This window comes from Chelonia mydas, chromosome 11 (assembly GCF_015237465.2).
Source record: "Chelonia mydas isolate rCheMyd1 chromosome 11, rCheMyd1.pri.v2, whole genome shotgun sequence".
Taxonomy (NCBI): domain Eukaryota; kingdom Metazoa; phylum Chordata; order Testudines; family Cheloniidae; genus Chelonia; species Chelonia mydas.
In genome coordinates this window covers 42,871,456-42,885,790 of record NC_051251.2, presented here as the reverse complement: position 1 = coordinate 42,885,790, position 14,335 = coordinate 42,871,456, and the positions used below count along the sequence as shown (strand labels likewise).

The 14,335-nt window shown below is 39.1% G+C and overlaps 1 protein-coding gene across 5 annotated transcripts in view; it reads right to left on the bottom strand.

Moving 5' to 3' along the window:
• The window catches only part of MTX2 (metaxin 2), a 52,318-nt gene that overhangs the window by 24,908 nt on the left and 13,075 nt on the right, over positions 1-14,335 (bottom strand). For 3 of the 5 annotated variants that reach the window (XM_037912158.2, XM_037912160.2, XM_037912159.2), the window contains exons 2-3: positions 4,386-4,433; positions 3,358-3,404 (exon numbers count right to left, since the gene is read on the bottom strand). In XM_037912158.2, coding sequence (XP_037768086.1) covers positions 3,358-3,404; positions 4,386-4,433 — 95 coding nt within the window. Of the gene's footprint in view, positions 1-3,357; positions 3,405-4,385; positions 4,440-6,829; positions 6,847-14,335 lie in introns of those variants that run through there. The other 2 variants (XM_043525080.1, XM_027822932.3) reach the window with 2 other exon arrangements.

Below are 14,335 nucleotides of genomic sequence, written 5' to 3'. Positions count from 1 at the left end.
GCATTCTCTACCCTGTAGCAGGATAATCATCACTGAAATTACACCATTTTCCTTTTATATGAATTTCTTTGTTGTGAAAGTAAATTGACATTTTGTATCAAGATTTGCAGCATAAAATCGAATTATCTTCATTTCCAGTAGGACTGTATAATATACTGCTTTAGTTTAATGGACAAGCAGTGTACACCAAACACCATGAAAGATTGATGGATTCACAATTAAATGTACTTTCAGGAATTGCAGGTTACCCAAATATATATATCTCTCTCCAAGCAGGATCAGCACAGGAGTTCCACAATGGGAATTTTTAATTAAACATAAGAAGGCATTAATATTCAGTATAATTACTATATCATATCCCTTTCTAAAAAAGGTTACCCCCAGTCACATATACCCAGTCTTAAGTTTGCACTGCGATGAGCAAAGAATAGGCCATGTAACTCCATTCAATATTTTAAAAATGTACATAATTAATTCCTTATACTGAATCTTTACCCGTTAGAAGAAAATGTCTGCAATAAATCACTCACTTACACACAGAGAGAGAACTTATTTTGCTTTCCACAGTATCTGTTCCATAGCCAAGCAGAAACTGACATGCTAGATCAGGGGTGGGCAAACTACGGCCTGCGGGCAGGATCCGGCCCATGAGGGCTTTGGATCTGGCCTGCGGGATTGCCACCCCCTTGGCGCCATGGGGCTAAGGCAGGCTGCCTGGCTGCCCTAGCCCTGTGCCACTCCCGGAAGTGGCCAGCACCACGTCCCTGCGGCCTCGGGGGGAGGAGCGGGGGCAGAGGGTTCTGCACACTGCCCTCGCCTGCGGGCCCCGCCTCCCGCAGCTCCCATTGGCCGGAAATGGGGAACCGCAGCCAATGGGACCTTCAGGGGAGGTACCCGCAGGCAAGGGCAGCGTGCGGAGCCCTCTGCCCCTGCCCCCCCCCGTCCCCCAAGGGTCGCAGGGACGTGGTGCCGGCCACTTCTGGGAGTGGCGTGGGGCCAGGGCAGGCAGGGAGCCTGCCTTAGCCCTGCTGCATGCTGCTGCCACCCCAGAACCGCTCAAGGAGTGGCGCCGGGCCAGAGCCTGCACCCCAAACCCCTCCTGCACCCCACACCCCAACCCTCTGCCCTGAGCCCCCTGCCACACCCTGCATCCTTCCTGCACTCCAACCCCTTGCCCTAAGCCCCCTACTGCACTCCACACCCATCCCTGCACCCCAACCCCCCTGCCCTGAGCCCCCTTGTACACCCTGCATCCCTCCTGCACCCCAACCCCTTGCCCTAAGCCACTTCCTGCACACCGCACCCCCTCCCACACCCCACACTCCCTCTCGCATCCCAACCCCCTGCCCCAGCCCTACATTCATGGCCCTGCATGCAATTTTCCCACCCAGATGTGACCCTCGGGCCAAAAAGTTTGCCCATCCATGTGCTAGATGCATGGTAGCGTTACCACTTGTAAAGACTGTGGTCAGCTTTTATTTTTAACTAATTGCTTAGTAAGTCATTAGTTATGCCCTTTTATAGATATATATATTTATTCGTCTATTCTTTGGGAGCCAGCCAAGACAGACATCATAAATAGGTGCTATGATGGAAAGGAGATTTCTAGAAGGATTTGGTGTGACAGCCAAATTATGGCAAGGTTAAGGTTTTATCTAAACCATGTTTCCTGAAGGATCTCCTAGCAGCCTCCCCACCAAAACCCATTTAATCAGAGGAACACAGAACTCCGAGGCATCTTCACCATGCGGAAGCCCAAAGAAGCAATGAACAACCTGTGTGCTACGTCTAAGGGAAATCCACGTACCATAAGTCAGTGGCTGAGAGATACTGGAGAGAAAAAGAAAGGCAGCTTGTATAAGAATATATTGAGGAAAGAAGTCCCAGGTATTGGCTTCCTCTCTTCCTACCCCAACACATGCCTATCCACCCCTCCTTAAAAACACAGACACAATTCATAAGAAAAAGATAGAACTGTTCCTGTTTTTGATGTTGCCTAATGCAATGTATGCCAGGTGAGCTAATTTTAAAACTGCATGATCATTAAGCTATTTTTTTTTAAATTACACATCCTAATATTTATATTTTGTGGACAGCTACTTTTTTTTTTTTTTTTTTTTTTTTTTGAGATCACAACTGTGTTCCTAATACAGATTCTTCTAAACTGATACCATTCCCCCATACAGAATAAAATTGTTCCATAAAGTTTAAATCAGATATCTGCCAAAGTCATATTTATAGTCATGGCTACTATCAGCTGTCAAGCCAAAGAATATTGAAGAAAAACAGGCATTTTTAATATATTATGGTTAATATATCATCTAAGTGACATGTACAGGATAACAATAGAATTGGAATGGTCAAGCAAAATGCTACGTTAGAAAAGGAAACTTCTGTTTTGTTTGGAAAGAAACCAAAACCACACCTGTAACCCTGATGGATGGATAGAAGATTCATGAGAACTACATAAGCAAGCTTTTCTGGAGCTAAAGCTAACATTGAGATCAAATGCTCAAAAAAACTCCTTATTTTTTTCCACTGTAAGGAATTATTTAAAACATACTACACCACAGAGAGAGAAGGGTAAAACACTAGCATCTGTTTTTCAAAATAAATGGAAAACTTGTCCACCTATCAACGAAACAAGATACTTCGGAGGTGGTGGGGGGAAGGGGCTACCAAAGGAACACTGGTATTTTCCAGACGCTCGGCAAAAAATATATTATATATCTTGGACCGAATAAGGTCCATAGAGGATTGCTAGAGTGACCAAAGAATCCAGAACTTTTGATTGGCATTTTTACAAAATACAGGTTAGTGGACCTTTTACATGATATCTCTAATGGTCCCACTCTGACCAAAAGAGATGCAGCCTTCTGGGATACATAAGCCCCCAAAGGGTTATATTAACTAGACCACATAGGGGGAACAAGTAGAAGTGAGGGTAATGTAACCAACAAGCATATGAGTGGTCTTTGGGAGGACACCTTACCCTAAACAACCCAGAAGGTGGACGACAGCTGGAAAGACAACAACAAAGGTCAAATATGAGCTGCCACTAGTGTGTCCAATTCTGATTATAAATAGGTAGACAGATGTAAATATTAACAGATGCATAGGCACTAATATTAGGAATCTTAAAAACAAAATCAATAACACCTCAATGATAAAGACTAAAAAGGAATAATTTCAACTTGAAAAATTATGTTGTGTCCAGGAACACAACATCTACAAAGTACTTAGAAAATTTCTAAATATGTCATTTGAATACTTTTTATGTAATTTACTTAGGATTTAATCCTTCCAAGAAATATTTTAATTTAACATCTCTCTATTTTAAAAAAGATGATGCTTTACCTGAACAGCAAGAGAAGATGCATTGTCAGAAAGCAAAATTTGCTCCTCTGTAGAAAGAAAATGAAAGAATATAATTACAAGAAATAGTTCTTCTTTAGTTATTCATGTGTAACTGCATAACATTCTGTGTTAAATCTCTTGTATATAAATTAAAAGGGCAAATACTTCAACAGAGAATATATGCACCATTAGAGTAATTTTATGCTATGCTACTGGACAACGAAACATGAGATATGAATACAAAAATATACCAGGAATATTTCTTCTAGAAATGCCCTCCCCTTTATCTTATTTTACCAGAGATATACAATTAGAAACCTCAACTAAAAAAAAAGAAAAGTGTCTCAATTTTAAGCCAATTATTCCTCTACTAATCAAAGTTAAATAAAATAGCATCTTCATAATTCCTCTAGCTAAGAAGTAAAAGCTTTCAGAATCCTCAAAAAAACAGCTTGCAGTTAATATTGCACACTGTGTCTAGGTCTGTCACACAAAAGAAAGATGACAAGTTCGCTGCAATAAAAATTCCATGCTTAGAAGACTAGGGCTGCTACCTATTAGTCTTCATTACTTTGCAGTCTTCTGACAACTGTAGCAGGCTGCTGAGCCCCAAATGGGGGCCATAATGTGATCTGATGATATATGAAGAGCTGCTAAAGGGAGCCTGAACCATCCTAGCCTATACATTTTAACAGTTCCTTTTTACTGAGAGCCCACTTTACCATAAGACTTCAAAAATCTGCTGCCTCAGCTATTGGTGCAGTAAATCTGCCAACGGTGCCTGCAACCACATCATTTTACACTGCCTACAGCAGCCAATATAATGAGTCAATAATAAACCAAGGACCTTATAGGCCATGAATAGCTGGTTTATATTGGCAGATGCAAGCTTAGCTAAAACCTCTGACCAGACAAACACAAAGGAATCTCTTCTTAACAATTTCTATTTTCCCTGAAGTTAATTATATTACTGTATATTTAATGTTTTTAAAAATAAAATCATTAATTGTAGAAAATGATGTACCCACCCTTCAGTTGCTGATACAATGCAGCATTTTCAGGCCAAGGTTCTGCAGCTGTGGAAAGAAAAGAAATTCATAATTAAGCCAACCAACCAACAATATGCTAGCGGACGTGAACTGATCATGAACGTTACCTAGAGCAGAAATAGAATTTTAGAGCCACTAATGCAAAATTTGACCTACCTTAAAAATGGCCCACTGTTATTTACACTGCTCTCCTTTTCCCAGGGAATGGAAAGGGATGGGAGAAAAGAGAAATCTGATTCCTCCCAAAAACGAAGGCTGCAATATTCCTTAAATTCAAGCTATGCCAAAGGGTGACCTTACTGCTCTAAAACCATAGTAGCAGATTTCTTCCTAAGTGTAAGAGTTCTTGTACACATTCCCAACAAAACATACCATGCTCCATTCTGCCCACTCACAAGACAAGTAATTTAAAAGCTGTAAGATAAAGAATTCTGATAAGAACAGAACAGACACGCAGAGGAGAGATGGCACAACTGGCAGTTACAAAACTAAGTTTAAGAGTTTGCTTTGGGACAAAAAGTTTTCTGCTGTTTTAATGTTGGTTCTTGATTCAGCACCCCCTATAACAGAACCACTCAGCTAAGTGTTTGGGCACTTCAGAAGGCAACACACCAAGTAGATAGTAGTACTAAAGGTTTATTTTGCCACACACAATATGTGACAGCACCGAAGTTGATATTTGTCAGTATTCTTTTGAAAGACTATCATCATTTGTTCAAAAAGGCAAGATAGTCCAACTAAGAATCTGTGTGTTTAATCAATCATGTACCAAGTGAATTTCTGGCATAGCATAAATAATCATCAGTACTGATGTACTATTGCTAACAGTGGTTAGATAAGAGACAAAATGACATTACAATGAACTATTACATTTCTTTGTTAAATACATCTTAGATGTCCGTTTTAAGGTGTTAATTCAAGTTTTTTTGTTTCAATCAAATTGACTAGTTGTGATTAAAATTCATTTTTTAAAAGCATTCAAGTCTACAAATGACTATATGTAGAGCAAAACGGAAGCCTGCCACTGGCTAAGAAAAGGTGTATCAGTTGGTCTTCAGAACTCTAAAGAAAAATAGTGCATGATTTCATAATTAAAATATTCTTTTCTACTACTCCTGCACTGTTAACTTTATATTGTATGACAGTTACACAAGATTGTAAAACTTGTAATAATGTATACACAATCTTGCAAAAGGTCACTACCCTAACATCAAGCACAAAAAGCCTACCAGTATGGGCATGAGACGGTAACTAATCACATCCAAGTGTCATGACAAAGTGTTTTATGTTTTCTTATAGCATTTATTGCTTTTAAACCCATCCATTAAAGTTTGTTTCCTGAAATAATAATTCTTGAGATGAAATACACTCTTATTTATTTAAAGAAAAAAAAGACAACACCACAGCGTACCTGGCACCAATTGTTAAAATAATGTATCTAAATTGCATTTATTTAATTCAGTAGAAGTCCAGGCCCATAGAAATGTTGAAATTTAGTGACACGACCACCATATGTGAATGGACCAACTACTATTTGCATGCTAAGAGGCGGAAGTACTGCCAATATCAAATGATCTGTGTGGTTTCCACCATTTGGGGATGAAGTCTAGTGAGATTTCAGCACCAAATTGACCTCAAAATGAAGCCTAATCTCAATACAGATCTGGATGTAGACACCATATTTCCATTAGGAGATGTGCTAAGAAGCCAAAGAAGCTCCTTCACTGAAGATACAGATGCACACAATATAGGGCAAATGTGAAGATACCTATTTTTGGCTGTGACAACCTGGATGTCCTGTTCAAAAATTTCAATCATATCCCATATGTTAAAAAGGACTGCCATCTTCAACCTGTATGTATACTCAGCTGTGGACTTCACATTAATTTTGTTAACTATTACATATAGCCCTAGCTCCCAACCTCAGGTGTATGGACGAGCACAGTATAACTTCAGGGATAAAGGTGTAATAGTTGTTTTAAGCCACAAATGTGCTCAGGTAAACCTAAACAGACTGTGCACCAGTCCAGTCTCTGGAGGCAGAAAACCTCCATCTGTTCTGTGAATAAATACAGCACAGATAGTAATGCAAACTTCCCCATACTGCATTGCCAATGTATCTCAAACCCTGATCTACAGTAACTACTTCAAGGAAGTGAGAGTGTAGTACTGTCTGCGTTCAGTCCAGGGCAATAACAATCACCGTGCTTACCTCTCTGCTAGGTGTGATGGTGCTTGGGTGATGTGGACGTTTGTCTGAAAGAACTGGACTGAGTATCAATTTAGTTCTCACAGACTACTCATCAGATGGTAACAGCTTTTGGTCACTGAAATCTGGCCTAGGATAGTAAACAACAAACTTGGAAGAAGAGGCTTCATATTCTGTTACTCATATCCCAAAAGAACCACCTTATAAGATTTACCTTAGATTCTTGCACACTGGGCCAAGTGTCCTGGAAGAGTAGTCAAACTACAATACAAAGGGTACACTCTCAAAAGTCTGCACAATTCTCATTGACTTGACTGAGAATTATGTTATTAAACACCTATACACTACTCTATTACTCACCCTGTATCTTGTGGGCACCCTATATGCAGTCATTTCATATATTGCTTTGGACAGAGGTTTAATACCACAATATAAATCTGACAAATGACAAGCCATGAAAGATGGAATTTTAATTCAGAATAGTATCATTAGAGTCCCAAAGACTACTTAAAAGTCGTCATAATCCGAAAATCTACTGCTCTGGAAGACTAGAGCCCCTATTTTATGATAGCAAGGAAAAATTTTAAAAGAGATGCCATGTGTCTCCGTAACAGGAGAAAAAGAGTATAGTATTTTTAATGTACAGCACGACTCCTGGCTTCTGTAGGTGAAGACATAATTTGTAGAATAATAGGCACTAATATTACATGCTGCTTCAGTTCTGTCATATTTCCAATCCATCAAGTTGATTAATGCTATAATAACTCTACACAAACTTATCATTGTGCACTAATGAAGTCAAATCCAGTCTATCCTTCAGCAACTAGATTATTTTGGTCTCCAGATGTTAGTTCTCCAGCTAACTAAGGCCAGCCTGGCAGTGATGGGGCAGAGGAAAAGCAAGAAATGTGACACATACCCAATTTTGAAAGTTTTCTGCAGGGGATCAACTTCATAGTGTCTCAGCAGCATCAGATCCAATAGAACAGACAACCACCTTCATCGCTAGCTTACAGTATGAAATAATTGACTGGTTATATGCCTTATGGACTGCAAGTTATTGTTGAACCTCAGGAATATGGACATGACAGAGGAGCTAAAACTGATGGTTCAGCAGATGGAGCATTGCAGTGATCAAAGAAGCTAAACGGTAGTTAAACCTGGCATGTAAAAGCTTCTATAGTTTTTAAAAAGAATTAAATATAAAATTTAGTTATTGAAAACTTTACTAAACGTCATGTGCGTTTGATTAACCATATCAGTTGTTTACTCATCACTGGTGGGTTTGGAGAACAGCAGCATATAAAACTAACAGACATTGGCAGGGTTCATTGATACCAAATTAAATTCTCTAGAAAAAATCCTGAAAATTAAAGAGTCATCATATGACCCAAGAAGCTTTAACTACCAAGGACAGTGGCTATATATTAAGTTGATTCCCAGCTCCTCTTCTGTCATATACTGTCCTAACCATTCCTTGATATCATTTTTTCCTGATAGAAACAAGGTTCCATATAAATCAATGTGACATGAAAGTCCTGTCAAATTCTTTGTTGCTGGGAAAATATTGCATAAGGTGCACTTTTCAGATTTAGTAATGGAATATTTTACTCCTGAAGCATTAAGGACTGGTTCAGCTAACCAATTTGTCTTTAGATTTAAAATGATCATTTCTAGTCACTTCTGATTTTTAGTTCAGTTTATCTGTCTAGGCACTTATATGCCCTGTCCCATCATCGGAGCAGGAGCATCTCACAAGCACTTGTGTAAATATATTCAAGACTCTCCTGTCAGATAGGGAAGTATTATCCCCATTGTATAGATAGGGAATTCAGGCACAAGAGAATGAAATTCACCTCTGTGCAGGGAGCCCACACAAAGCCTATGCACCCGCTCAGTTCCCAATTAAGCTTTCAAAACAGAGCTGAAGTGGGCCGTCAGTGATATATAGGCCTTGTGGAGGCTCTCTGCACAAAAGTGAACTGCAGCTAAAGAGATCAGGTGAGGTGACTCAACCAAGTTCACCCAAAATGTCTGGAAAAGCAAAAGACTGAATTCAAACCCCCCAAGTTCCAGTCCAGTGCCTCAGCATCAAGAATTCCGCTTTCTAGACTGTTAATTTTTAATGCAATTGTTTTAATTTTTGAAGTATCTCATGACATTAGAGAAATAGCCACCGGATTTCCAGTCCGGCAATCATAAGCGAGTGTGAAAATTTCCAGCAGAATGGTATTGACATAGAATGGGGAAGGGAACGGAAATAATTCATCCGTGCAGCATTAGCAGCAATTCTCTTCCATAAACTATTTACAATTATTCATTTCCGTTTATTACTTTACAAAAAATAAGAAACTGACTCTTTAAGAAACTACAAGATATTAAATAGGCTTTCAAGACTTTAGTGAGGTATAGTATGTGCTAGGCCACCATTTTACAATTTTTCTTGCAAAATTCCACAGGGCATAACTAATGTAAGATAGCATAGTATATGGTGGTATGGCTTGCCTGCTGCTCAGGCACCCATTCAGCAAATTTATTTCCAAACTGTAGCATTCTTTTATATTACAGATAGATAAATAAATAAATGTCTTAAACCCACTGGGAGACTTCCAGATCCATCCTTTAAGCCCTTCACCTCAGAAAAGGAGATAGAAGTAGTAAGAAGAGAAGGTATTTTGTTACCGAACACATCCAACTTGAAAATTACTTGTTCCCTGCTTCTAGGAACACCGCAGAACAACAAAATATAATTTAAAAAGTAATGTTTTTATTCAATATTTATGATAATGCCTACTTACACACTAGTTCAGCCCCATCTACAATCAAGGTAAAGAATTAACCACAGCACTGTTCTCTGGCACATTCATTATTTGTTAAGTGATGATGCTATATATACTCTGTGCCAAATAAGATGCAAATAAAGACAATCCCTGCCCCCAGCGCCTACAAACTAACTCTCTGATATGTCCACTATGACACTAATTTACCTTGGTTTTCTTTCTTCCACTTCTAAAAATAACAGTTATTTAATGGGCTACCAAACTAGTTCATGTGATTCACTGCATGCAATTATGTAATTGAGGATAGAATCTAGTCCTTGGTCATTTTGGTCCATTCACCCAGTATAGTTTTCTAAAATGCCATGTAATGTTCATAGATCTCAAATGAAGGAAGGATGTGCACAGAAAAGAAATGTTCCTTCTCTGTGAAGAAGTGGCTACATGAATTAGTTTCATTTCTCTATTTTTACCATGTTCTCATGGTATACTACAATATTTAATTTGCATAAAAAGTAGGAAAAAGAAAAGCATCTGTACGTTAACAATTAGACATAAGAATTTAGGTTCACATAATGGTAAAGCCCTGTCTTAAACTAGCTAAGAGGTAGAATATTCTGAATTAAGACCAGAAATGTTGTCCTTAATTCACCTTGCTGTTTAGACACTGCACCTGGTGAGATAAGTGAACTTATATACTATTCTCAAAGGTTTCTCAAGAGTATTTCATCACAACAATGCAAACACTAAAAGCAATGGAATTGTAAATTTGGGCAATAGCCACACCTACCAATCTTAATATCCAAGTATTCGCTCACAAACCTCTCCACATTCCATCACACTGACACCTAACAGTAAAACAGACCATTTGTGATCTATCCAATTTCAGGCTGAGATTGGAGCCACAGGTAAAAGCTGCTTTGCAGTCAGTATCTTCTACCTTTAGACATCCCAAAGAAAACCCCATTGTCAGTCTCTTTCCTAGCTGAAATACAACAAAAGGAGGCAGATTACCAGTGTATTCTCCTTTCATAATGGAATAGCAAACATTTTAAGTTTTGGGGGTGCCAATGGGTCTATTAAGTATAAATATGGAAATGCTGGTAATTAATATTTTTTTAATCTCCCTTAAGATAAAAGTGTAGGAATAAACCTTGATTAATGCGATGATATTGCAGTCAAATTGGAACCAAAGCAGTTCAAAGACATCTTATCCATTAGTAGTGATCAATAAAGGAAGTATAACTAAGTTATGAATTAGCTGCCTGAACACCAGCCAATTCAACCCACCTATGTGAAGACACAGATCAATTTTAAAAAGGTACTCAAATCAATTTCGTAAAATTGACCTAATGTTGTAGGCTAACAAGGGTCAAGAAAACCAGTTCATAGAGTCAGTAACTCCAAGGCTCTGCCAAAATGAACACTAATTACTTGAAGGAAAAAATGTGTTATCCTAAGATTCATAGTTGTGCAAACACCCACCATTTGTTCTCAAATTGAAGTGCATGCATTAAATCATATACCAAGTAATTACATTATTTGGTTAAATCCATTCCCATAACCCTTCCCCCCAAAGAAGTTACCGTAGAACTTCAGAGTTATGAACACCAGAATTACGAACAGACCAGTCAACCATACATCTCATTTGGAACCAGAAATATGCAATCAAGCAGCAGAAGAGACAAAAAAGGAAGAGTACTATGTTAAATATAAACTACTAAAAAATAAAGGGAAAGTTTAAAAAAAAAGATCTGACAAAGTAAAGGAAACTGTTTCTGCACTTGTTTCATTTAAATTAAGACAATTAAAAGCAGAATTTTCCTCTGCATAGTAAAGTTTCAAAGCTGTATAAAGTCAATGTTCAGTTGTAAACTTTTGAAAGAACCACCATAAGGTTTTGTTCAGAGTTACGAACAACCTCCATTCCCAAGGCGTTCATAACACTGAGGTTCTACTGTACAATACAGATAGATCATGTATGTTCAGTGAATATTGATCAGCAACCTGGTCAAAGGAAAAACCCAATTTCAGCAGCAACTCTGGAATTCAGCGGCCAGCAACTTGTAGAAAAGTGTCACATGCAGAATCTCTAGCAGCCATTTGACATGATGGAATTTGCTATTTTATCCTACAAAAAGACGGACTAAATAAGTATTACCTTTAGTTAGCTTATTTGAACTGGGTGTTCTAGCTGGCATTTACTGCAAGGGTAGGGCGTTGACCCTACAAAATACTGAAAACTTTTGACTAGAGCTGAGTACCCACATCTCTCACTTGAAGTCAATGGGTATTGAGGATGCTCTGCACCACATAGGAGTATCTGACAGGATAAAGATTGAAGACCTAAGACCAGTCAGGATAAAACCAGGTCAAAATTAAAATAAAATAAAATAAAATAAAATAAAATAAATAAATGCAGCTCCTAAAACAAAATCTATATGTTTTCCTGGGAGTGAGGACAAAGGGTTAGGCAACTTAAGAGGACTTATAAAGAAAATCCTCAAGAAATGACATACTATTACTTGTTCTATTCATGTGAAATCCTCCCTCTCAAAGCAATTCCATAACTCCTAGTTATACCTGTGACACTGTATGGAATCTGAGGGTCACTTTAGGATATCATGAATACCAATACTGTAAAATTGCAATGTGTGCGCCAGATATGCCACATAAGGTATTTGTGAAAATGTTATAATTTACCAGGTATGATAATCTTGTTTACAGGTTTGCATCATCTTTGTATTGTAAGTTATAGATATATGTGGTATATCTGCATTCCCAAACTTGTGCTGTGCATCTGGGTGACATCCGCAGACAGACTGGCATCAGCACTGTAGGAAATACTAGCTGCATGGCAAAAGACTATAAAGGGCAGCTGCATCTTCTCCATTTTGCCTTCAGTCCTGCTTCTTACCTCTGGAGTAACTTTTCTACAGACTGAAGCTCTGAACAAAGGACTGGATGACCAATGCAAGCTGTGGATGTGTTCCAGAGGGACTTTCAAACCAGCAAACTCACCAGTACTGCTAAGAACCTGATATATGGATTTTGATAGTCTCTGTATATATTTGAGTGCTTTATCATTTAACAACTCTCTTCTTGTTTTTTCTTTTTTCTATATAATAAACCTTTAGTTTTAGGCACTAAAGCATTGGCTGGCAGCGTGGTATTTTGGGTAAGATCCAACCTAATATTGACCTGGCAACATGGCTGACCCTTTGGGATCAGAAGAACATTTTGCACATGTGAGCAGAGTTTTTAAAATAACTTCTCACTATACGTCAGCTAGGTGCTGACTGGGAGCCAGAGAACTGGAATGCAATAAAGAGGGCTGTGTGATTTCTGTTTTAGCTTCTTGATAACCAGCATGGGGGATCAGAAGCACAGTTTGTGACCGGTTGGGGAGTTTAACTTCAGTGTTACCCACCAGTCTTGGGAGTACCGGCTCTCTCTTTTGCAGCCTGCCCTGACCTTGGCATTTCCAGTGAGGGCTACCCCAGGCACCCCCGGGTCACGACACCTTCCTATGCCACTCTAAATACATCATCTTCCTGCCTTATGTGAACAGCCTTCAACTACTTTTAGGCTACATCTACACCTGCACTGCTACAGTGGCACAGAAGCAGAACTGCAGCTCACAGCGCTTCAGTGTAGACACTCACTACAGCGATGGCTGGGGTTCTGCAGGTAACCCACCTCCCCAAGAGGCTGTAGCTAGGTCAACAAAAGAATTCTTCTGTCAACCTAGCATTGCGTACAAAGGTGGTTAGATTGGCTTAACTATGTTGCTCAGGGGTGTGGATTTTTCATGCCCCTGAGTGACATAACTCGCTTGACTTAACTTTTTAGTGTAGACCTGGCCTTAGATTTAGGTCACCTGACCCATTTTGACTATCATAGAATATCAGGGTTGGAAGGGACCTCAAGAGGTCATCTAGTCCAACCCCCTGCTCAAAGCAGGACCAATCCCCAATTTTTTTTACCCCAGATCCCTAAATGGCCCCCTCAAGGATTGAACTCACAACGCCGGGTTTAGCAGGCCAATGCTAAAACCACCGAGCTATCCCTCCCTCCTTGAGCTACTAGGATTCAGCAAAGTACTTAGGCATGTGTGTAACCTTAACCATGTGAGGTGTCCCAATGAAATCAATGGGGCTACTCAAATGCTTAAATACCAACCTGAATTGGAACTTGGTCATCTATTATCCAAGTTATTTACATTCACTGTACTTTAAACTTTCCTCTTAAATCAGTGTCTTCAGCCTCCTGATCATTTTTTGAGGCGAGCAGGGGGCTCTTTTCTGAACACCTTCCAACTTGTCAATATCTTTCTAGTAATAAGGTGCCCAAAATCAAATGCAATATTTTAGGTGCAGTAAAATCAGAGACCTTTGCAACATCCCTACAATGCCCCTCTGCCATGTACATTGGCCAAATCGGACAGTCTCTACACAAAAGAATAAATGGACACAAATCTGACATCAGGAATCATAACATTCAAAAGCCAGTAGGAGAACACTTCAATCTCTCTGGTCACTCAATACAGACCTCAAAGTGGCAATTCTTCAACAAAAAAACTTCAAAAACAGACTCCAATGTGAAGCTGCAGAACTGGAATTAATTTGAAAACTAGATACCATCAGATTAGTCCTGAATAAAGACTGGGAGTGGTTGGGTCATTACAAAAACTAAACTTAATTTCCCCAATACTAATTTCTCCCTACTGTTACTCACACCTTCTTGTCAACTGTCTGTAATGAGCCACTCACTAACCACTTCAAAAGTTATTTCTCCTCCCTTGGTATCCTGCTGTTAATTGATTTATATCGTTAGACTGATCTAACACTTGGTAAAGCAACCCACATCCTTTCATGTATTTATACCTGCTTCTGTATCTTTTACTTCATACATCTGATGAAGTGGGTTCTAGCCCACGAAAG